We start from the raw sequence: 26,856 nt of genomic DNA, 5'->3' as shown, positions 1-26,856 counted from the left end.
TACTTTTAAATTGTTGATAATTCTACAAATATTGCATGCTGATTAACTAAAGGCATAAAATCCTTAACCGGAAGATAAGGATAACATAATTCAGTCATTTTTAAAGCAAAAAAATACCCAATTTACCAACATATACGCACGAAAAAACTGAGTTTACTGAGCCGAGTAACAGAGTGGGTATATGTATGCATATTTATCTATTTTTGGTGCGGCCGATTGCAACCAAATTAAGAGATGCACCCCTACATGCTATAGAAGTCCTGTATACAAAATTTCAACGATTTGAGGCTAGTCGTTTTTGAGTTATGCGAGATACATACATATGTACGTAAAGACGCCACGAGAAAAATCTCTCCTGAATCCATTTAAATCAGTTTTATAATTCATTTGGGGAAAAAGATTCTTTTCCTCTGTCCTTACGTACAGATGTCAAGCAAAAACATCGTTAAATTGCAACCGATAGTCAAAATAGATATTTTCGTTGAAATATGATACCCGGAATTTTTCTGGATTACAATACTTCCTTTACTTCGTACAAGTTAGTAAAAATAGCTAGACCAGGAAAATATTAAATTTTAAATAAGGACAAATAGTGCTTATACATTTTTAGAACGACTTCGACGAAAGTTAATTAATATTTAAAACGAAAAAAAATTAAATGTTCTATTTCATAGCCCTTTTTTCTGAACTATAAATCCGTATCATGATTTGCTTGCTTTCCATAAAGGGCTTTACATAAAATTTCCAGGGCTATAGATTTCATTCCTCTTCCACTATAATGGACTCCATCAAATATTCCGGACTCCATCAATAATGGTGGATTTTCGGTTAGAAAGAACTCTTTTAAACAGACTAGAGGCACAATAATCCATAGGTGAAACGTCAGAGTATTTTGCAGGAATACGTTGAAAAGGTATATATGCAATAACTATATCAGTCTTAATTTTTTCAAGGAATGCAGGGGTACTTTTCCAAGTATGCCTTGTTGCTTTGTCTTGATGAAGTTTCACTCTATGAAAACAGTTTCTTCTGTAAATATCGGCAGCAGAACTTTTCAATAGTACATTGAGTTGATTTTAGCATTTTTTTCCACTCTTTATTTTTAATTTCCCATTGTAAGAGAATCCTGTGACAGTCATAAACTTCTTATATTGAAACTTTCTTTGAATTGACGGATCCCGGTTTGTGCATTACTTTTTTCTTCGTTTTCGATGATAAATGGGCCTTGAATTTTCTTTTATAAGGATTCAGAATTTATTTTCTTTTATCCCTAGCTAAATGATTTTTATACAGGTTTTCTACATGCTCTGCAGTGAGCCGCTTGCCTCGACAAAAGTTGGTAGACATTATGTTTTTAGCTTTTTTAAGTTGCAGATCTGAATTTATTATTTTATTTGTTATTGCTACAGATGTACTTAATGACTTTGCAATTTATTTCTGAGTTGGTGGATTTTCTCATGTTGCTAACGGCATAAATTTAGTAACATTAGAAGCAGTGCTTACCTTTTTTGGGCATACGTTTGAAGTTTTTTCACATAGAATTAATGGCTGACTTTTATTTTACTATTAATAATATTGCTTATTTTGCACTTCTAAATTTTGATACCATGCATTTCGCAACGTTTTTGAATTATAGAATAGGAATATTTCTCTTCGGAAAGAGTGAAAACATATCCCTCATTCCACAGCTTGTGCGACATTTTGAAAGAAGAATAAATTTGAAAGTTGCAGACGATATTTCTCATTTCGAATAATAAGTTGTTGTCAAAAATTTCTATTTCGAAACATTTACTTTTTTAAATAAGTTATTAGAATTGTTCTGAAAATGTGTAAATCTGATATATGCAAAATGTGTGAAAACAATGCAAGAATTTTTCAAGAGATTTTTACTAGCATCCGGTTTACTCTTTCAAGAGAATTTTGCTTGCTAGATTATAACTGTTAATGTATTCATTTTTTCTGTGGCAAAAGCTCATAAATTTGCACTTTTAAATGCAGGAAATTTTTTATTGTAGCTCATAAATAAATGCTTTTGATGTTTGAATTTGTATTAACATTATTTTATTTACTGTGCACTGCGTACAACTGGATGCACTTTTTTTATAATTATTCATAATACAGATCTTATGCATAAATACATACGTGCTTCATTCTGAAAGCTCTATAATCAAAAGGACATTGAATATGGGAAAGCATTTGAGAACTTCTTTCTGCGGAATGGATGCCTTCATGGAGGACCTTGCAAAGCTATTAGGTATTTTTTGAAAGCAGGAGAGATGAAAAATGAGCAATACCGTCGTCGGGACTCGAACATCTCTCGAAATCGCGTCGAGCGCGCTGACCACTGCACCACGAAGGCAGATTAAGAAGGCGGGAAAATACCTAATAACCTTTCAAGAGAAATTGGCTTGTATTCATGTTCTATATGGAGAAAATCAACCATGCATCCTGTCATTTCGCTTAGTATCGTTCCCTGGTCAAATTCTCAGCATTCAGATATTTTAACCACTCGGCTACTGGTGGCTCTTTATTGTTTAAAACTTTCTTGATATGATAGCAGATGATTAAAAACATAAGAAGTCTTTTTTAAATATTTTGTAAGGGAAAACTATAAAAGTATTGTCATTTAAACAGTGCTGTGATGATAACACAGAAGAACAAGAAAATTGCTCATGAAATCCCTCGAGCATTAAATTTCATATGATAAAGCATAAGTTAATTTTTAAATTAGCGAAAAGTTAAGTGAAAGTAATAAATGACAAATCCTTTTTTGCATAAGAATTAATTACTGCAGAATAAGATGTTGTATAAATTCCCATAAAATAAAAATGTGGATTAATGCTAATTTAAATTTTCATGATATTAATTAATTATAAGTTTCTTTTTGTCTGGGTATAGTATGTTCCCAAAATTAATGTATTAAAAAGCTGGCGTAGCAGGCATCTACTTAAATCAAATGAAAATTTTATTAAAGTATTTTAATTTTATAATGAGAATTGTGAAATTGAATAAAAATTAAAAACTTTCATTTAAAGACAGAAGTCTTTAATAATATCTTTAATAATACAGAAGTCTTTTATGTCTTTAATAATTTTTAATTAAGGATTCTCTTTTAAATATGCAGCATTTAATTAAAAAATATGTTCTGTCTATTATAATAAAACTGGGAAAATGTGGTTTCAATGAAAGGAGTCTAAGGCACAAATATTTTTTTCAGTTATTATAGTAGTTATTAAAGATTAATAAAACGCTAAGTGGTATTTTTCTTAATAACATAATTTTAAAACGTACCCTATTTTCAGCTACAGGTAAATAAATTAGCTTTTCCTTAATGCCACACTTTTGAATGTGGTTGCCACAGATCTTTCCAATATACAACACCAGGAAAGAAATTTTACAAAATTTTATTTTCCTCTAAAATTATACTTAAATATCAGATACATGCGTAATTAATATTGCAGAATAATAGAAAATTATGCATGTAACAAAATTTTGTAAATTACTAACTTGAACCTTGTGGGTGTTTTCTGGCTATGGTTAATTTTTTTTTTTTTTTTTTTTTTTTTTTTTTTGTTCAAATTTTGGCTGCCATTCTTTTTCTTTTTAGCTGTCTACTTGTGTCCAGTCGATAAGACAGGTGAACGAATACATATATCGGACATTAATCCCAGTGAGCGGGCTGGCTAGATTGACATTTTTGTAGTTTTCTCCATGTTAAAGAAAAAATTTAAAATAGATTTTTAATAGAAAGATCTCTGCGAACGTTTTCTTCTCCTCAGGCAGAGAGTTGTCAGATGCCTTGCTATTAAAGGATAAAACATTTTGCCTATTTATTCCCTTTTTTTTTCTATTTCCTCTCCTAACAACTGTGATTATTAAGTTAGCTATTTCAGTCTTTAATTTTTAATTTTTTTCCTCTTTTATTCAGGTTTAATCATTTACTGACCTGCAACATAATCGAGCTTATTTCAGTTTTCTTGTAAATATGCTGCATATAGTGCATGTTTGTAAATACTTATGCATATGATCACAGTTTTAAGTAATGAAGATTAATATATGTGAATTGATAATTCGAATGATATTAATAATCAACTTGTAAGAGCTGCTTTTTAAAACATTTTCTCAATTATTATTTTCTAAATAGATATTTATTTCAAAATTATGGTAATAGAAGTGTTCCGTTTAATAACATTTTGCATTTTAGTCAAAGCATCTTTCGTAAGAAATGTCATTAAGGTTAACATTCAAGCATATATAGCTTAAGGTTAATTAAGGTTAATATAACAATTTTATTGCTGTAAATTTATAAGACTGAGAAGTAATGAAAGTGTCGTTTTTGCTTTTGAGAAGTTAAGTCGTTTTTTCTTAAACAACGTATTATAAAATTCTGCAAGTCAGCAAATGTTTATTTGAGAAAAAAGCTCTGTTAAAGGAATTATAAAAAGCAGCAATTAATATGCTATCACGAGACAAATCAAACGTAATGCTATTGAAGAAGACAGGTCATTTGATGACATGACTAAGAAATGAAAGACCATTGATAACCATCTAACAAAATAAACTGCTTACAAAATATTTTGTATTTAGGTCAGAATTCTGTGTCCGACAGATCATCCTGAAAGTTTTTTAAATAACCGTTTATGGATATATGTAAATTTTAGATTACTTCAAGACACTCTGTTCTCGCATTAAAATATAACAAAATATTCCAATATTGTGCTAAACTAAGTTAATCGTACGTGACCCATACATATAAAATATAAATGATATAGATGTATGAAAATCATTCATGCGTACATCAATTCACACAGCCCCATTATTTACTTTAAACTTTATTGCAAATACATCTGTGTTGAGTAAGATGTAAGTACGAAAATAGCGCATAATTCGATATCTAGAATACACCTTTCTAGTTTCAGAAGTAAAACTTCGGTTCCGCTTGCAAGATTGCTGGGATATTTCTCTAATTAAATGTACCATTTGAAGTCTACTGTAGAATTTATATAATTTTTGCTTAAAGATTAAACTCAGATGATTTAATCATGATGTGATCAGATGCAAACGGTTGTTTGTATTTACCGTTTGTCGGTTGTTTGTATTTAGAGCTGAATGCTTTCCTGCCAAACATGGGAACGGTATAAGAGCCTTTCCGAAATTAATACTTCAGTCAGCTATTTCTGTAATGACCTAAATTATAGATGCGATTGGATCTCCGGTCTTGCTAACTATCCTGAGTCATTAACCGTTACTGATAATTAACATTTGATTATGAATTTCAAACTGCTTGTCCTTCATTGATTGATCTGACGAAATACACCTTTTTTTTAAAAAAAAACTGAGTCAAAAGTTATTACTTTGGAATCTTGTCAGCACCTTACTCTCTTAAAATTAATATGTCATGTGTAGCAATGTATTTATATAAAATTGTACGCAGAAACATCTTATATATTATTTTATATAAAATGTTTATTAAATTAAATTATTAAACTAAACAGAGTTATTAATTTAAATCAACTTAATATAATATGACAAGATATAATACAGTCTTGTAAAGAAAAATATGTCTTGATGGCGAAACTTCCCGACCGCGAAACGGCGACTGCGAAATAGCCACGGCGAATAGTCCCATTCCCCTGTCTACCAAAGGATAGGAATAGCTTTACGGAGGACTTTTAAGACAAACTGGCTCATATTTACAATACTCATGCAACAAATTAAAAAAATACTCATGCAGTCAACTTATTTGCCAGGACTCAAGCTGCCAGTGTTTAGTGGTTTTATGGATTAGAGCATTAATTCGACTCATCCCTCCCATTTAAGCCTAGAGATTGAAGAATTGAAGATGAAATCTTTATTTATAGATTGTACCAATTCAGTTTATTTGTAAAAAAAAAATGATTTGAACTGCAGTTTAATACAAACAGAGATTTTCTCAAAATTTCTTTTTAACGATTTCAAACAATCATTTAATTTTCGTATTATTTTTTATATTTATATTTTATAATGGTTATGAAAAAATGACTGTCAAAACGCCGATAGAGCCTCTCGTCAGTCACAAAAGGGTTAAGGGGACGGTGGACTTTAAAATAGCTAAAAATCAACCAAAATATTGAATTTGATTTTTTTACTCTCATAATATTCCATGCAATGTAACGTTTTTCACTTCTGTGAGATATCCATATTAAAATCTTTATATTGATATTCCCTGCTGTGATTATTTAATTTGTAACCTGCACGTTGTAACCCTGCAACAATGGCTCTAGAAATCGGCAGAGTTTCATTCAAAATCAAATCCAAACTAGTTTTTTTTTTTTTTTTTTTTTTTTTCTTTTCTTAGTTTTAAACCAGAAATATTGGTTTTAAATTATTATTTGTAAAACCTCTAAAATTTTAAAATTAAAGAATTTTTTTTCTCTTGAACACTTTTTGGTGAAAAGGTTTAAATTTTGACACATTTTTCCCAAGGCCAATGTTGCATGTCACAGATTGGGTTTGTTACAATAATTTTTATTGTGCTGAGGAAACTTAATAACTGGGACTTTCTTCACAAATTGTCCACAAGAAAATTTAAATTTCGTACATTTGTGTAATTTCCATGAATTTTCCATGAATAAATTTTTAAAGTTTATTAAAGAAAGCAAATGCAGTTAACATAACTTTAATTTTATTTTTGTATTAAAAGGCACAAATGTACTAGACTCAAATTCTTAGAAATTGAAAGGTACAGTGTAGAAAACATCATGCAAAAGCAACATAAATGATAGATGTAAGCAGAAGATGTTCTTAAAACTTAATTAACAGTATCGTAAAGAACAGAGCATCATCTAATCCTTTAATTTCCTGAATTCTTGATCGAATTGCTTATTACATGATTAAAGCACAATGTGAAGTACATTAGAGCTTTTGGCTGAAAATTGACTCATTTTTATTATTTATTTACTTATTTATTTATTTCTAAATGTTGATCAATATAATAATTAAAATAATTAGGTAATTTCACGAATAAAAATTTAAATATATGTAAAAATTGTATGCCTTAAAACTTTTTTGGTACAGTTATTCCCACCTTCAAAGATAGCTTAATATAAAATTCAAAAACTGAACAAGAAGTAATGATACATTAACAATCTTGAATATTTGGCAAAAAAAAGTATTAAATAGTTCCAAATATAATTTGCACAAGAATCCAGCTCGTGCATATTCAGATAGTTCATTCATGGGAAATTTCCATAAAATTTGTCAAAGAGACATAGTCATATGGTGTCATTTTTTTCTATCTAGAAGCTGATTTCCTATGTTCGCTGATATATTGCTTGCTGGCAGTGGCAGGCGCCGGAGCCTGAGTGGGTTTCTTCTTTCTTCTTCTCCGAGACCCATTACCAGTAGCTGATTTCACCATATCTTTTACAAACTTTTCGAATGTATGGAATAAAGCTGTCATTCCTACGAAGACGACGAAAGGAGGTGAAAAAAGTCCAGTAAGTGCTGCATTGATGGGTGTCTGCTGCCTACTGGTCGGAATGAGTTCTGTCTTATCTTTGCGTGGAACTGTACCAGATTCGGCTACGACGGCAAAGAAGAGAAGCATCCACAGCATGTTTAATTAAATATTTCCTGTAAGAAAAAATATATACTACAGAAACTGGTTTATATATTATATAAATCATAATATACGACAGTTGAGCATTCTGGGGATGCTGGGAAAAATCAAGGAAATTCTTGAACAACGCTGTAACTAATTTTAATTATAATACTTATAGTTGTCTTGGAAACACTTAAACTCAAAAATAAGCCATTGTATCAATAATTACGTTGTTGTTGTTGTTACCAATCTCTCTTGTCTGACAAAAGTCAGTAAAAGCCCACAGCATTCATCGTGGCACGGAGTCATATGCATCGGTCATTGGCAAGAGCCTTGAACTTCATATATGTGACACTCCATTTTTAGCTCAGTTCCACCTCCAATTTTCAGAGAGAGAACCCCGAGGGGACGATTCCGAAAGTCTCCCACCCTTCTTCCCCGACCACGAACCTCTCTAGACGACTCTCGACTCGCCGCATGTTTAAAGTGCCGCGATTCCGCACAAACACTATACATTTACAAACATCCATGCCTTCTCCAGGATTCGAACCCGGCTTTTCGATACGACAGTCAGAGTCACTAACCAAAGTCCCGGTTGAACGGCGAACTAAGCTGTAGTAATAATATGTGAAGAAAATTCTTGCGCGTTCTGTTGTCTCGGGGTTGATTGTAAGCGAAGTGAAATGCATTCCAAATCTTTTTTAATATCCTCAAAAGCTAATCAAAGGCAGACAGTTTCATTTTAGCAAATGATTTATACTTGCTTCGACATACAATAAGGAAAATGTTTTGTAAATATAAAATTAGATTTTACTTTTAGTGGAAAACTTCTTTTAAGGCCGTACTCTAACCTTCACAGCCGTACCCTAATTACAACTGAGATTTATTCCAGTGTCGCTCTATTAAAATAAGATTTGTTGTGTGACTGTAGAATATAAGGCAACATCAAAGTGAAAAACAGCACTATATTTTATTACTTTGCCAACGTTCTTACGATTATCATGAGCTTCAAATGCTAAATACGATTGTCGTAAGTTTTGTGTCGGCAAATATACATGCGTAGTTTATAATAAGAAGATAAAAATTGAAGTTCAGCCAAAAACATAAGGGAAAAGATCTTATAAAAGAAAGACGTGACTGTAATGAGTTAAAAGACTCGAAAATCCGTACTGAATATCAAATATTGTTGACTTGGCAAAATCGGATGTTCTTGCAGAATACGACACAATCAGAATAAAATCTTCCACATCAGCATACGCTATTCAAAAAGGAAGAGAAACTTCAGTAAGAAGTGAAGCAAGTAATATCGTCTGCAGAGAGGAAGTATAAATAGCCTAAAAATAAAAATAAGACCACAAAGTCCTAGAAAGTACGCAGCGAAGTCTATGTTCCAAAAGAAAGGAAAATTTTAGTAAATATAGATCGATGATATGATATTTCAGTAAAAGAGAAAATCTTCCACTACAGAATAATGCAAATTGACCAAACGGTGTGAAAATTTCTCTATCATAGGTATGAAAAAGCTTAATGACAGTTCTCAATCTCTAGATTTTTATTGCAAACTGTTTTTCAGAATAATCAACAATTTAGCACAGGATTTAGAGAGATTTATTCCCTTTACATTTCATAGTTTTGTAAGGAATTACAAGTGTTTTTTTCATGTGCTGTTGATTGGTTCACCAAGATGGTTATTTAGAAATACGTATACAACTTCACGTCAAATCACACTTAATTTTTCAAAACCGTTAATTTCCAAAAGCTTTTTACTAAATATATTAGATTTACCCTTAGTTTCTTCAACGTTTCTATAAGAAAATAAGTATGAATAATTTTTTTAATGTGATAAAAGTTTTGACCTATTGCTCATTACTTTTCCCATAGTACAAAAAATAAATCTTTGCAGTGTTTCCTCGGTATAATAAATTTAAACTTCATAATTTACTGAAACGATTCACCTTTTAATCACATGCAAAAAGGCTAGGCAGTCTTTTGAGTATAAGCAAATTAAAACAATAAGAAATGTATTTTAAATTTTGTAAAAATCAAACTTCCTCCCTACATAAGAAAAAATGCCTATATTTCAAGAAGGTATCTTCTCTTAAAGAAATAAATATATTTTGGGCTGGAAATGAGTTATTTAAATGTGGGAAGCAAAATCAAAAGTAATAAAGTTGTATTAACATCGAACTTAGATAATATCAAATGAATTGAAAACTGTAAAAAAAAATTATGCTTTGGAAGAAAATATATTACATTCTTTACTGAGATTGGTGTCGCTGCATCGTTCTCATAAAATAAAGCTATTGTACTTCGATGAATGCGGACGTTTTATAGGAAGCCTAACGTACTGCTTACATAGCCCAATCCATAACATCCATAACATAAAGTAGTACATTCAAAAGTATCTAGAAGTAATTCTGACTTATTTGATGTGTTACTTCCAAATATGAAAACATTTTCTGTCTGTTATGTTTTGATCTACTCTTCGAGGTCTACTCTGTATATTTCACTTAATTACGTATAAATACTTTATTACTCACCCTATTGAGATATAATTAAAGTTATGTGTAAATACTTGATTACTTTTCTCCCTCCTTCTTTATACAACTATCAGCGAACTGTAATATTTAATTATATGTTTTGTTAAGATAATCTAAGTATTACAATTAAAATTAACTTAAAGATTCTTTACAGAGTTTTTTTCTTTGGAGTTTTAGTAAAAAGAATGGCTTCCAGTCGGAAAAGATGTGTTTTAATCTTCCTGGAGTGTTTTGCTATGTATGTCGAAAGTACATCCTAAAAGAAAACAGAAAAACTTTGATGTTAAGTTTGGTCACCGAGGTAAATCGTGAGCTCTGCATGTTTTGTGCAAATCTTTTATGAAACATTTATGACACTGGATTAATAGGATCTTCCATGGGGCAGAAACCCAGAAGGGACATTTATGACAGCTAGCTCTGTGTTTGCGAATATTACTACCATCAAACGATATAATCGCAGCAACTAGGCATATCCTAATATCTGCAAGACGTCGTGTTCCTCACTCTGATGAAGTACCAATTCCAACGTTTCACCAGCTACCAGAGTTGTCTGGAGATGAATCTAAATTTTGTGAAGCAATACACATGAAAAGTGATTACGAAGGAACTTCATCAAATCCATCGACCATGTTGATCAAAATGAGTTAAGTGATCTAATCAGAGATCTCAGTCTTTCATCCGAAGCTTCTGAATTATTTGCTTGTAGCTTGAATTACGAGAATTTACTCAATCGCGAAACAAAAATTATTTTCTACCGTACAAGAGGAAAAAATGTGTACCATTCTTCTCCAAGGAAAATTATTTCGCATTATGTCAAGATGTTAAAAGTCTGTTGATAAAAATAGGTCTTCTTAAGTATTTTCCATATGATAGGAACCTGTCCATTGATATACCTAAGCTTTTAAGCTTTGGCGAAAAATATGACTCAATATCAATCACTTGCTTAAACAAAGAATATGACACAATTGTTTTGGTTATGGAGAAGATTAAGCTTCATGAACATCAGTAGATTATTTATGTGGACTTAAAAAATGATCAGCTACCTCCTTGGATCACAAAGTGCCTACGCAAAATAACCTTGACTCTTGAGCCTCTAAGAAAGCAGCCAGGGATCAGTGTGTTAGAAGAGATTAGCCACTGAATGAGACATAACATGGTTATCGGGAAAATCGTGAATCTGGAGTTGAAAGAAACAAAATAATGTTCCCTGTATTGCATATAACGTTAAGCTTGATGGAAGAGTTTGTGAAGTCTCCTGATAAAAAATGAATTATGCTTTGAGTTCATAGAACAAAAATTGCCGGGTCTAAGTGCATAAAAACTGAAAGCTGGAATTTTTCATGGCCTCCATACGGTTATTTTTGTATATTCCAAGACTGAGCCTGAGCGAAGTGGGTGGGTACCATTTGTTCTAGTTGTCAGTAACTTTATGGGTAGCCACAAAGCTAAAAACTATATTTATGTAATAAAGAGCATGTTCAACCTTGGATGAAATATGAACATAAAGTTTCGTAATTTAACATAGCCATGTGGACCGTTTCCCTGAAAATTTGGATGATACTACCGATGAGAAAGATGAAATTTTTCACAAAAATATGAAAGTCTTCACAAAAATATATAAGCAATGTAGTACCTCTGCCAGGGAAAATGGGATACATACAGAAGCACACTAGTTTTGGCAATTGCTACTAGATTTTTCTAACAAAGTCCATTCAAGAATGTTCCACAAAAGAAGCTTTTAAGGATCAACTAACTTTCCCTTTTGTATATGTTTTTATTTGATTCTTTTAAACAATGAGTGTTATTGCCGTCACTATAACGTGATATTATGATTTTTCATTTTTTGAGATTTTCTAGAAAATAAAGTTACACTATCCATACCATTAGAATCTGTGCGCATTTGTCTGTTTGTTTGTTTGTGGCATCATCACCTCCGAAACGGCGGGGAGCTGAGCTTCGAAGGAGGTACCCTCGGATACCAAAAACATGTGGGAATCCATTTCGATCATTTCTCATCCTTGTACGACTTTAATCAGCCGAGATATTAATTAAAAACTCTAAAAACGCTAATTTTCGCCCTTACTTTTTCCAGTGGCAATAGTCTCGTAAACTGGAAGTAAAAATCTGCTTTATTTCGAAAAGTGTTGCCACTGCTCGCTTTCAAATCTCAGAGTTTGTTAATAAAAAATTTATACGTTTTATCGTAAAAAATTTAAAGTTTTTCAAAATAAATTACTAAGGATTATTTTAAACGCCCCATGGTATGTTCGGATTAAGCAAATACTTGAAGAAATAAAGATCGATTCCATACATAAGGAAATACTTTCTATTTCCCATAACTTTTTCCAGAAAATGCAAAATTCGGAATACCAACATATAACAGAACTTGTAAACTATGGCCCAACTATTGCAAAAAGCCAAGAACAATTCATCACAATCTAAAACAGTAACTTATAATTATTTCTCAAGCTTAAACCTTCATGTTCCCCCTACAGCAGCTCAAAAGGCTCTTTCAGTCGCTAGTGGCGGCACTTGTACATGGACTCGGCTTTTCGGGGTGAGCACTCTTGTGCTCTTAAAACATTTAAATAACACCAGCGCCCTCGAACAAAAACTTCAAATATAGGTAAAAGCATATTTTAAATGATAAATGTCTATTGTATCCTGATGACCAATGTAAGTTTAACAAAATAAAATTTGAAAGAAAAATAGCTTTGCCAAACATTAAATATATTATTATTATATAAGGTCATATTCTGGCGCTAAAGAAAGCAGGCGATAGCATGTGACGTCACTGTAAGTCGAAAATTGGTTCTTAATGTCAGCATTTTAATGAAATAGGTGTTGTTGGCAACTTTTTTATTTTAAGTTAGGATAATTGACACGATATGTATTGCCACGTTAATTCTGTTATTAAGATTGAGAAAAAGTTGTTATATTACATTAAATTTAAATCATAACGTCTTATGTATTAAACTGAAATATCAAAATTTTTTGTTTCCTGGTTTGGCTACAAAAACATTACTTACTAACTGGATGTTGCTTGGAAAGAATGATCTGATTTCATTCACACTGAAATGTTTATATGCATGAAACTGTAAATTGTAATCGTAATAACAACATAAGTCAAGTTCGGAGAAATGACGTTCGGTGTAGTCGATGTCACCGACAAAAGAGTTGAGATCTAACCGATGGCAAGTTCCATAGCAGTTCCTTTAAAGCATAACTATAGGAATGTAGAACATTCTTCAATTCATTTAAAACGCAATTTATTACTTTCTTTGATATCGGATTTCTAACTTGGCAAGTTTTAATTGTCCATAAATTGCGTTCAATAATTTGACTTCTCCAATTAATAATGAACTTGCCAAGTTAAAAATCCGATATCTAAGAAAGTAATAAATTGTTTTTTTTTAGTGAATTGAAGAATGATCTACATTTTTACAACTATGATTAAAGGAACTGCCATGAATCTGTTAGATCTCAACTCGGTCGGTGACAGCGACTACACCGAACGTCCTTTCTCCCGAATTTGGCCCCTTTTTCATATTTATGTTGTTGCTAGATATAAAAAATTTTTGAAAATAAAAGTAAAAGAATTAACATCGCAATAACATATGTGTCAATTATCGTAATCTGAAACAAAAATGTTATAAGTTATTTCTTCTGCCGTCTTCGCGTGCCTTCATGGTGTGGTGTTGCACGCTACGCTGGGCGCGCATTCCAGAGGTCCGCAGTTCGATTCCCGGTGAAGGCGTTGCATATATTTCATCTTTCCTGCTTCCAAATAACCTAATGTCTCTACACTGGCGTCGGAACTAAAAGGGTTTTGAATGATAATTCTCCTCATCCAGGATTTGGCGATTGGGTCCCCTAAAAACCCCAGTCGCCCTTTAGAAGGGGGAGTATATAAGGTATTTCTCTCTCCTTCTTCGCGTGCCTTCATGGTGTGGTGGTCTGCACGCTGGGCGCGTATTCCAGAAGTTCGTGGTTCGATTCCCTGCGAAGGCGTTCATATTTTTCACCTTGCCTGCTTCCAAAAAAGAAGTATCTAATGTCTCTACAAACTTGCCAACAGCATCTATTTATTTAAAATGCTAACTTTAATCAAACATTTTCGACATGTAACGACGTCACATCCAATCGCGTGCTTTCTCTAGAATGTGACCTTATATAATAACAATATGTTTACTATTTGTCAATGCTATTTTTAGTCCAAAAGCGCAATTTGCATAGAAGGGATACTAATTTCGTTTTGGCATTTTGCGTCGATTCCCGATAATTTTTCAAATTGTTCACTTTTCAAATTGTTTAGAGCCCTACATTATATTTAAAGAAATTAAATAATGAAGAATCTGCATAAATGTATGTATGTTTCTCGCATTGTGAAAAAAAACAACGGCACCCAGACACATCAGATTTTGAATAACGTAGTCATCCATTCCAATATGGGCATTTGAAAGCCCAAATTTGGAATTTGTTTTTTTATATATTATATATTCAGTCAAACATTAGAGCATTTTTATTAACAAACTCAACGATTTTAAAGCGAGCAATGGCAACACTGCACGGGAAAAATAAAATAAATAAATAAAAGTTTCTATCTCCAGTACACGAGACTGTGTATCGAAAATTCTAAAGATATGCTCTTTTAAATATTATTTTATGATGTTGTTGTTGAATTGAATTTCATGGTTTAAATGCGAAGAACATGATATTTAATGAGTACCACACAAAACGTTAAAATCCTGAGGTACTATAGTTTTCGTTTTGGCATTTTGCGGGCAAATCTTTAAAAAGCTGTATCACTTTCCATACTGTTGCCACCAAATATATCACCTATCTTTGAAGAAATTAAATAAGGAAGAATCTGCGTAAATGGGCGTATGTTTCTCGCATTGTGATAAAACAGAGATACCTAGAGCCATCCAATTTTGAATGGCGTAATCCTACTGCAAATATGGGCATGTGGAATTATTAAATTTGAAATTTGGAATTTGTTTTATTATCGATTTCGTATTTTGTAAAACTTTAACGGATTTCTGATTAACAAACTCAAGGACTTCAAACGAGTAATGGCAACGTTGTACAGAAAAAAACATTTTCATTTCCAGCGCGTGAGACTCTTTCAAAAATTCTTAAGATATGTTCAATTTAAAATTATTTTGCGATATGGCTCTTGAACTGAATTTTATGGTTTAAGGGCAGAGAACATGATATTAAATAAAGGCAACGCACAAAATGTTAAAAAACGCGTCTTTGGACGTAATTTGAAATCTGAAACCTTTCTTTTTTTTTTAGTTCTTATTATTTCATATTTTGTAAAACTTACAAATTTGTGATTAACGAACTCTACTATTTGAAAACGAGCAGTTCGTTTTTATTTTCATAAATATTCATTTAGCCATAGACATAACAAAATTTGTCATAAAAGATGCTTTTTAAAGGAGTAATAGATGGATGTTGTATTTAACAGGAAATAAAAATACGTTCCTATAAAAAGATAATAGTATCTCATTAGTTCTTTGTTGATCTATTTATTAGCATGTCTACGCTTTATCTCTCCACTGTTTCTGGGCTCATATTGCTCTATTTATTTTCAATTAGAATAATTTTTACGTCAGTTTGCTGTCTCTAGCAGCAGATGTTTTGTCTTCTTGCATATTATTCTACGCGATTTGAGAATATCGTCGTTTGTTTTTGAAAAACTCGTCATATATTTTGCATTTAAATATTTGCGAAAAAATAATAAAAAGATCTAGATTTTCAGGATGGAAAAATGGATAGAATTGACTAAGCGGAAAAGTGATGATTCACAGAAGATGGATCCAGAACAATCCACTAGCACTACGAATACTAAAAGAAAAGAAAAGAAAAATTGTTTATAGAAAATATAATAAAAATTATTTATCATTGGGGTTTACTTGAAATAGAGATGTAATGAACTCTCAACCTCAATGTAGTGTTTGCGATGAGCTATTATCCAATCAAAATATGAAAATATCATTTCTTAAAAGACATCTTGAATCTAAGCATGCAAATATAAAGGATAAATCTGAAGAATATTTTAAGAGGAATTTACCGGAGTTCAAAAATAGTAAAAGAATAATGAAAGGTTTTGTTACTTCAAGTGGAAAAGCTCTGGAAGATAGTTACCTAATAGGCCTAAGAATTGCCAAGATTGGGCAGGCTCCACCCTATTGGAGGAAATCGTATATAACCAGCAGCTAAAGATGTCGTTTTAACATTATTATTCAAGGGAAAAGCGGCTAATTAGCTTAATGATATTCTGTTATCAAATAATACAGTCGACGAATTCATGAAACGGCAAATTCACTGAAAAAGACACTTATTCCAAACATAAAAAGCAGTTAATATTTCCCACTGCAACTGGATGAAAGTACTGTTATAGCGAACTTTGTTCAATTATTAGCTTATATACCTTTCGAAGAAGATAAACGAATTGCCTAAGAGTATTTATTATGTGAATCTCTTCATGTTAGTACAACTGCAAATGAAATTTTCAAAGTAATTCACAATTTTATGTCTGAGAATGATGTTCCTTGGAATCAGTGCACTGGAGTGATGGAGTTCAGGCCTTAACAGGAAAACATTCCGATGCTATTTCTCAAATATGTCGCACCTGAAACTAAATTTACTCACTGCTGCATTCATCGTGAAGCTCTATAAACCAAAACAATGTCCAAAAACCTAAAAATCGTTTTGTATCAAGCTGTTAAAATTGTTAATTATATTCAAAAGCCGATCTTTAAATTCAACAATATTTACTATTTTATACCAAGAGATGGGCAGTAAACAGAAAACGCTTTTGTTACATTCCAAAGTAAGATGGTTATCCAGGAGCAACGCTTTAAATCATCTTTTTAAACTTCGATAAGAAATTCAAATTTTCTCTCTATCTTTATGATTCAAAATTTGAATTTCGAAAATGATTATTTAGTGAATTATGGTTAGCGCGTTTAGCATATTTAGCTGATTTTGGGGGGGAAGTTGAATTAAATTTAGAATTATAAGGACAAAGTGTTAGTTTGCTTATTATTAGAGATGAAATGACTACAACAATAAAAAAATTCCAGCTAACAATCAAAGAATTGGATAATAATATTTTAACCTTTTTACGACTTTTAGAAAGTTTTCTAACCGAAAATAATTTGAAAATAAAAGAAGAATTAGCATCCGACACTAAAAACCATTGTTTTGTGTTGATAAATAATTTCAACGTGTATTTCCCCGAGGGTTATGAAAAAGAAATTTGGATTGGAAATCCATTTTGTTCAAATGTACCTGAAATTTTATCTCGTAAAGAAAAAGAATAATTCATAGAAATTTTCTGTGATCGAATTCTAACTGAAGATTTAAAATATAACACACTTCTAACTTTTTGACTGAACCAAAAAAAAAATGAATTTAAAGGCATTTCAAATAAAGCTATTAAATTTGTATTACCTTTTGTGTGAACAAGGAGTTTCTTCCATGTGATGTTTGAACAATAAACACTGAACACAATTAAAAGTGGATCCTAATTTACGGTTAAAACTAAATGAAATAAGACCAGACATACATAAATTTATCTCTCTCAAACATTCCCAAATTTCGCACTAAATTTTAGAATTAAAGTATTATAACTTAAATTTTGATAATTAAATGGCAACCGAGTGTCTAATAATTTTTTATATGTGCATATTCAATAAAATAGCCAAGAGGTTGTGCAAAGGGTAAAAATGTTTTTAATATTTCTTTTGAGAAATTGAAAAATGATCATTGTAAAATGCAGTGGTGGTACTAAAGTTTTTCAGTTTCTGTTTAGATGGTACGCGTTAGTCAAAAGTTTGAGAACCGGTGGTATAGATGATACTGGTGATAGTGTTATTTTTCTCGAACTGTTTTTTCACCATTTCCTGTGGATTACGTTGCATGTGTCAACAACATGACAGATATTTAAAAAGCTTCTTTTAAAAACCTCTCTCCTTATGATTAGTCACAAGATATATTCTGAGCCTAATATCCATTAAAATGGAATGATATGAAGATAACATTAATTGCCTTCATATCTCACAGAAAATAATTTTATGTAATTTATATCCAAAATATTTATTTATTTGAAAAATTCATAAAGATTCCCTTACTTTCATAGAAAATAAATTAGCCTGTGTTTATTTTTTCTTTGATGCACAGTTATTTGAAAGAAGATGAATATGTACTAAATCTGAAATTGAAAAAGAGAAAGAAGACAGATTTCAGGTTTTAACTTCAGTTACATTTAACAGTTTAAACATTAAATCGTAATGAATCCAGTGTTTGTCAAAGTGTATAATTCAATTTGATGAATTCTATGCCATATAATGCAATTATAAAAATGGCATAAAATTATTTCGAGCATAAAATAATGGAAAATGTAAATAATCATCCAAATGCTATGTATTATCAAGAATTTAAAAAAATAGTTTCCAGTTTGTAATTAAAATCAAATCCAGTCTGTAATTAAAATGATGCGTTTAGGTTTGGCTAAATTTAACTTCATGTTATTTTGTTTTTAAAAAGAACAGCTTATTAGGCTTTGTTAAAATTATTTAAATGATGAATATTCGTTTAAACTGTGCAACAGTTTTAATTTTCAGTGCACTGTAAAATATTCATTTGAACAAATTATCTTTACAAAATTATCTGAAATTGCGATTCACAGTAAACAGCAGGGTAAAATGCGAGTTCTAAGCAAAATGAATTTAGTGCTATGAAAATAAGCTTTATATCGATTATATCGAGCGAATTACCTTATCTGCGCAAAATCTGTAACACCAGTGCATCCATTTTGTGAAATTTCGAAACACGTGAGAGGACTATGAAATAAAAATATAATAAAGCATGGAAGTCGTAGAACTTACCTTTCATTTTATCGTATTTTATTTCAACAAAGATTACACAATTAAAACAGTAAATCATTTTGTTTTCATTAAAGCAAAATATAAAAAATACCTTTTATTCTCATACATTTCAAAAATACGTTTGCCTGAACAAGCAACTGATTGCTCTTTCAATTAAAACAAAGAATTTCTTCTTTAATTGAGAAGGCTTAAAACTGAACATGAAACGTCTGAAACGGTTATTAAATGCTTTTAATATTTATAGGACAATTATTTTTTGACTTTGGTAAAACAATCTATATGGCATGTACATTTGTCCGAATTTATTTAATATCTCCATTAAAAAGATGTGCTGTTATTTAAATAGACGAGAAAATTATAAACAAGTAAATAAATTGGCAGCAATTTTAATTTTTCTTCGCTTGGGAAAAGCAATAATCGAGATTCGAATGACTTTAGTTCAAGTTAACTGGAGTCTGATTATCACTCATGCTCTGTAATAAGTGTAAAAATAATGAAACCTGGTAATAAAACAGGAATTTTTTTTATTGCATATAGTCAATTGCACCTGGAGGACTTTAGAAGATTACGTTGCAATCAAATGTACTAGAGTTCAATACGGAAAGTAAAATCTGTCATTTCATTAAACTTTGAAAACTTTAATAATCGTAATAATAAATTGAAAACAGCAAGTTGTTGAACTGCATAATGTATGTTACGGAAAACTGAGAAGTACTGGTATGGAGATTAAAAACATTTTCCCCGTTAACAAATAATCATACTCAGAATAAAACTTCAATTTTAAAATTTAAAAAAAAAAAAATCTGAAATGTTTCAGATTTTAAATTACGTCCAAAGGGGCGTTTTTTAACATTTTGTGTGTTACCTTTCTTTATTAAATATCATGTTCCTCGCACTTTAAACCATAAGATCCAATGCAACAGCAATATCGCAAAATAGTTTTAAAAAGAGCATATCTTTAGAATTTCCGATACAGAGACTCACGCGCTGGAGATAAAAATGTTTTTTCTGCACAACGTTGCCATTGCTCGCTTTGAAATCCTTGAGTTTGTTAATCAAAAATTCGTCAAAGTTTTAAAAAATAGGAAATCGATCATAAAACAAATTTCAAATTTCAAATTTGGTCTTCCACATGCTCATATTCGTTGGAGGATTACGTTATTCAAAATTCGATGACTCTATGTACCGTTGTTTTATCACAATACGAGAAATATACATACATTTATGCAGATTTTTCATTATTTAATTTCTTCAAATATAATGCAGGACTCTAACATTTTGTGGCAACAGTTTGAAAAGTGAACCGACATTTATGAGTCCGACGCAAAATGCCAAAACGAAACTAATAGTCCTTCGGGATTCAAATCCCTTTGGACTAAAAATTGGAAAAAAGTAAAAAAATAAAAATCTGAAAGCTTTCAGATTTTAAATTACGCCCAAAGGCGAGGTTTTTTTTAACGTTTTGTGTGTTACCTTTATTTATTAAATATCATGCTCTTCGCACTTAAACAATAAAATTCAGTTCAACAGCAATATCGCAAAATAATTTTAAAATGAGCATATCTTTAGAATTTTCCATACACAGTCTCGCGAGCTAGAGATAATTTTTTTTTCGTACAGTGTTGCCATTGCTCGCTATGAAGTCGTTGAGTTTGTTAATCAAAAATTCGTTAAAGAGTTACAAAATATGAAATCAATAATAAAACAAATTTTCAAATTCCAAATGTGGGCTTCCAGATGCTCATATTCAGTTGGATGATTACGTTATTAAACTTGATGGCTGTAGGTACCGTTGTTTCATCACAATGCAAGAAACGTATATACATTTATGCAGATTCTTCATTATTTAATTTCTTTGAATATGTTACAGGGCTCTAACATTTGGTGCCAACAATTTAAAAAGTGAACTGAACATTTATAGTGAATCAACGCATAATGCCAAAACGAAATTAATAGCTCTTCTGGGCTAAAAATTTTAATTTATACAAAAATCAATTAATAATTTTAGATAATAAATTACGTAATGTAGTGGAAAGTATAAAGCACGAGAAAAACTTTTCATACCACCAAAAATATCCTTTTTTTTTTTTTTTTTTTTGTTGTTGTTCCTTTGATTTGTCATTATTGATATAAAATGTATTACAAGCAGGTGATATTTTACATGATCAATATTATTCAAAATATTCAGCATGCAGTTTCTGGAGTGAAACGCTTTATTTAATATTTTTAAAAGTCAGACTGAAGAAATGGGTCAGGTAAAGTGTACACATTGCTTTACCATGCCAAAAAAATAAATAGATTAAAAATGATAATAAAGCTGCTAATATTTTAGAAATATTATTATGATTTACATGCAGTATGAGTTTAAAATCAGAAACACTTCTCCGAAATCCTCTCTTTTACTCATTAAAAAATATCTTTCTCGTTTGATTAAATAACACTTTTTAGACAGACCTCAGTTTTGTTAAATTCAAAGTTTTTAAATAATGAATGCATTTTGCGTGGCCTTTCTTCAATTTTAGTGCTTCATGCATTTAAAAAAATTAGTATTCAAATATTATAAAATTCTGAATCGTTTTGAAATTTTAATATATATTTTAAAAGAGAACTGAAATGTCAAGTTCACAGAATTAAGTACACTCACCTTAACCGTAGAAAGCGTCTTCTTCTAACTAAGAATATCAACATAACACGAAGACCAACTGACCTCTAATTTGATGGCTCGGTTTTATCACTAGAGGCTAGAATATATCCTCGGGCTCCTCTGAATCGAGGACAGTGATAATCAGACATGCAATCATCATCAGGTTTTTGACTGCTTGACTGTTGCCTTTTTTCGCTAACTTCGCGGTTTACCAGCAGTCACTCGGAACTAATTTCCATTAGCACCTAAAATAAATGAACTCAAGTTATTGGTTATATTATCAAGAACAGTGTTGCTCTAAAAGTCATAGAATGTAGAACAATCGTTCCTTTGTTTCAAAACATAAAAATTTTAATTAAATATGGATCATGAAAAGCAACTACTTTTCTAGCTTTTGGTTTCTGAATGTTTTCAAAAAGAATTTTTGAAAGAAATAAGTTTCAAAAGTAGTAAGTTGAAGAAAGAATATAAATATTTTACTAACTGACTGATAAGAAATTATACTTCTTCAAATAAATCGAATAATTTTACAACTACGATAACACTATAAATGTACTTGAATCTGCGATTTGTAAACATGATTATTTTTCAAATTAACAGTACGTTTTTAATCGTATTATTCATTTCATTACTTTAATGTATAAGTGTTTTACCAGTTTTAAATCATAGGCTGCGCCAATTGCAGAAAAAAATTAAATCTGTGCTCTTGCATTTATGCTGTAAAGAACTGTCAATTAGTGCTTTCGCTTAGTAATAAAATAAATCAAATAGGCCAAAAGACCAATTTTGCACATTAGTTATTTCGTATGCAAACTTAATTTAATTATTTTAAGTAACAGAACATTAAATATTCTTGTTGTTAAAACATTATAGTAAACACTTGCCGAACGAAGGGTTACATCATTAATACACCGGTCGTACAGCAAAATTGCGTTCCGCAAAATCAACTTTCTGTGGAAAAAAATGCGTTAAGTATAATTCAGAAAGTACCTACAAATCTAAACATACAAACAAACAACAACAAACGAATCTAAATATTTCTGTAATTAAAAGGAAAACAACGAAAAAAAAGTTAATCATAAGTACTTTTATTATTACTGTAAAATTTGATGCAAAACTTAAATTGACAGTCAGTTGTCTTTCAAAGCAACTACACAGTGATTTTAAAACTTATTACATTTCGGCTTCATTTTATATAATACTCTCCCTTTCTATTTTGTAATCTGCATGGGGGCACTCTAAATATGCGGCGAGCCGAAAGTCCTCTCGAGAGGTTGATGGTAGGCAAAGAGGGCTGAGAGACCCTTGGATACGTCTCTCCCCGTTTGCTTTCCATCAAAATTGAGGACGAAACTGAGCAAAATTGTAATACTAATACTTGCATGGTGCTCAAGGCTCTTGCCAATGGCAGGTACAATCTTGCACTCCTTTGCCACGATGAATTTCGTAGGCTTGTTGTGATGTTACTGTCAGCTTTTTGTGTGCCTAAATAGCTGGTGTAACGAATGAATATCGTCGCCAATACCCTCTACCGACGATATGGAGAAAATACTCAGTTCAACGCGCGCAAGCTGCAGAAGTGAGCTGTTATTTTTTGAACTCAAACCCTAAACTTTAAAACTAATTTATGTAATTCCATTTTCTGTTTATCTTTTTCTGTATGCTGTTAGGCGTTAATAAAACATTATTTAAAATTAACTCCTGATTGATTTTCAAGGATTAATACACTGGTGACTTTTGTTTAGGATAATGATTGATACAACTCTTTAAAAATTTTCATCTAAAGAGTACAGAATTTTTTAATGCTTCGCCATAAACTGTCCTCTTCTTTTTTCATTTAGGTCAATCTCCATTGCAAACTCAGACAGCTCCTATGACTTTTTTTAGCAATTCGTGTAGCTTCTTGTTACTTAAAGACGTTTTAACTTCTTCATTATTATTACTTTCACTATTAATTTTCATAATTACTGCTCGTACTATTAAATCGTTCAGTTCTTGATTTACCATTTTATGATTGTCATTCTCGATTAATTCTTTGCTTTCTCCTTCTATATCTGAAAATTCTTTACCACCGATTAGTTTTGCAATTTCTTTGGCTTCATTTTTAATCCATGGAAAATCTTCAGAATTGTGGATTACTTCTGGGAATGAAATTCTGGCGTTGGACAAATTAAATGAAAGCAATTAAAATTGCGCTTAAATGCTAAATCACTTTCCGCAAATCCTCGCTTGGCACGGGTTTACTCTAATGCACAAATTGAAAACTATAAAATTATTTAAACTTTCTTTCACTTTCATATTATTATCAAATAGTATAATTTAATAAGTTTATCAGGTTTTTCTATCATTCAGATTCTTTATTTTTAACATTTTCGCAACTCATGAAACTAGAATTGTAAACCTATTTTACATGCCGTTTACCTGAAATTCAGCTCTTCCTAAATTAAGTTCTTTTATGATATTTTTCTATGGGCAATAGCACACTGAATTTTAATTCCTATAAAATTTTTATAATTCTTTAAGAAAGCAGTATTCTTATTTAGGTAGTTTAAAATATATTGTAAGGATTTAATACAATTCCAATTTTTAAATTAAGGACATTAAATTAATATTTCAATATTCATAGAAACATTATTATGTAGAATATAGTCAGAGAAATATTTCGCAAAAACATTTTGGTAGTTTGAATATTATTGAAATGAAAGCGAGCACAAAACATTTAATATTTACCCTTGCAATAAAAACATGGATATTGCTGTGGTTTATTTATTGATACATTTATTGGAAACGACATGCTGAAATGTATAGTTTTTTAACAATAAAAATAATATCAACATTAAACATACGGATTTGTAGTTTATAGTTTCGGATAAGTGGTAATAGATTTTAATATTTTTTTCAATTACTACAGGCGTGATTTTTATAAAAGTAAGGAAAGCAAGATATAAAAACTCGTATTATATTATAAATAATCATAGCTCTGCTTATTTAAGCCGATATCTTTAAGTATGTCACTGCGCTTGTTAATTATAATCAAGGTTAGTCCTCATAAGTATATGCATAATAATCGAATAAAGAACAAATTTGTTATCAATATGCCTTTCACATCTGTTGGCTTATTTGCATTAATCTAACGAACAAAGCCCGACAAACCAGCAAATAATCTACATAATTGTCAACATGAAAACAAAAACCAAATGCAGCGAGCTCTTTTTCTGCAAATGAAATTTGTCGAAAGCCTGAGGAGTAACACATGCGTTTTATTGATGTCATTATGAGCGCACTTTTTTAGCCAAGCTTAGATAAATACGTAAAATAATAATAAAAAAAATTCCTTTATAAATATCTTTCCTGATTCTCTTCACTTAATCGTCAGAGTTTTATGGTCGCAATCACGAGCTCTTTTTCAGTGTTATTTTTTGCGTCTTCTGTAAAACATACTGTTTCCTCTTTTCTTTAATGAGTTGGAAATTTTTCTTCATTAGCTTTTCTAACGATCTGCTATTTCTAAAATAAATATTAAACCCTTATATCATGTAAAATAAATTACTAAATTAATATAATGATATGGGTGTTCGAGGAAAAGAATATTGAACCGAAACAACACATGCAATGTGTTATAATTAAAAGACATAATTCTTCTGAACCTTTAAAACAGCATATTCATCTTTATATATCTTTAATACATATTTGATAGATATTTTGACTTTTTTAAAAATAAAAATTTAACATAGGTTATTTTAAAGAATAAGGTTTACTAAACAATAGTAATGGAACACTAACTGGTAAGAAGAAAACTTTTCATAGATGATGCCACTCGGCAAATCTTAATAATAGCAAAAAAACATTAAATTATGTTGCCACTCGGCAAATCTTAATAATTGCAAAAAAACATTAAATTATGTTGCCACTCGGCAAATCTTAACGGTTACAAAAGAGTATTAAATTGTGTTGCCACTACATTACAACATGTAGACTTTGTTTTCAAAGAAGTGCTGTCATTCTGCATACTTAAGAGGAAACATTTCAGTCTTAAGTATAACAGCCGCCACAAAATCTATATTATTTTGCAACTTCATCATTTAGTTTTAAATCATTCTTAAAAACGCCTTCATATATTTTAAAACATGTATTTGATTTCAACATTCGTAATGGAATATTTATATCGATTATTATTATTTCAGTTTCATTTTTAATGTAAACTCCTACTTCCTCCCAATATGCATACATTAAACCTTACAATTACTACACCTTGGTAACATCACAGCTTTAAGAAATTTTTGATTTCTATTATACTAAGAATTATACATAAAAGATACAGAATGTTAAGTTTGAATGAAAAAAATATTATTTGTGTCGCAGCATCAACCAAGAGATGAACTGAGTATCTGAAGTAATTTGGTTCAGAACTAAAATGTCAGCCTGTTACTTAAAAAGTAAATGAAATTATTTGTTTAACTTTTTGCTTTGTCTTTCAAAGCAACTGTACTTCGATTTTATAACTTATTACATTTCGGCTTCGTTTAATATAATACTCTCCCATTATGTTTTAATGCATAGCTAGAACTCATTAAGAAAGTTTGGAACGACAGAATAATCTACACTAGTGACCAAGACTTAAGTAAATTTACTGCTTTGGGTCGTAATTCTGTAAAACTTCAACTGGGAGACTTGAAATTCATACTACAGGGTCACAATGTAATGAAGAAAATATAGCAGAAAATAAATGAATAGGACATATGCAGTACGAAACGAACAGAAAAGGCTGATATAATGGCATTGGAACAAAAACTGTGTGGCCAAGAGGGAGAACAATAAACCAAAAAGCCTTAGTAAGGGATATGACCTCTTCGAACTGCAATAGATGCTTGCATTGTCTGTTAATACTCAACAGCAGATTATCTACCAATTCTTTCAGTAAAAGTCCCCATTCTTCAAGAAACATCTGATTCAGTTGTCTGGTGTTCTCCGGAGGGTAGATCGTGCCGCCAGGCGTTTCCCTAATATATCCCACAGATGTTCAGTGGGATTTAAATCTGGGAAGCACGCTGCTTAATCCATTCTGTGGCTATCTTCACTTTTCAGAAGCACCTGAACAGCATGAGTCCGGTGTGCTCATGAATTATCATCCATAAAAATATCGAGACCAATAGCACCCCAGAAAAGACACACTTGAGGGAGGATAAT

At 30.9% G+C, this 26,856-nt stretch overlaps 1 protein-coding gene across 2 annotated transcripts in view; it reads right to left on the bottom strand.

Moving 5' to 3' along the window:
* Positions 1 to 6,611: 6,611 nt before the first annotated feature.
* Positions 6,612 to 26,856, bottom strand: part of LOC146999091 (uncharacterized) — a 37,881-nt gene continuing 17,636 nt past the window's right edge. For both annotated transcript variants that reach the window (XM_085814837.1, XM_085814834.1), the window contains exons 3-4: positions 21,670 to 21,914; positions 6,612 to 7,614 (exon numbers count right to left, since the gene is read on the bottom strand). In XM_085814837.1, the coding sequence (XP_085670963.1) occupies positions 21,888 to 21,914 (27 nt within the window). In that variant the 3' untranslated portion in view covers positions 6,612 to 7,614; positions 21,670 to 21,887. The remainder of the gene's footprint in view (positions 7,615 to 21,669; positions 21,915 to 26,856) is intronic.

This window comes from Stegodyphus dumicola, chromosome 1 (assembly GCF_044657685.1).
Source record: "Stegodyphus dumicola isolate Sdum_Otavi_A_Nest chromosome 1, ASM4465768v1".
NCBI lineage: Eukaryota > Metazoa > Arthropoda > Arachnida > Araneae > Eresidae > Stegodyphus > Stegodyphus dumicola.
This window is presented reverse-complemented; position numbering and strand designations above follow the sequence as displayed.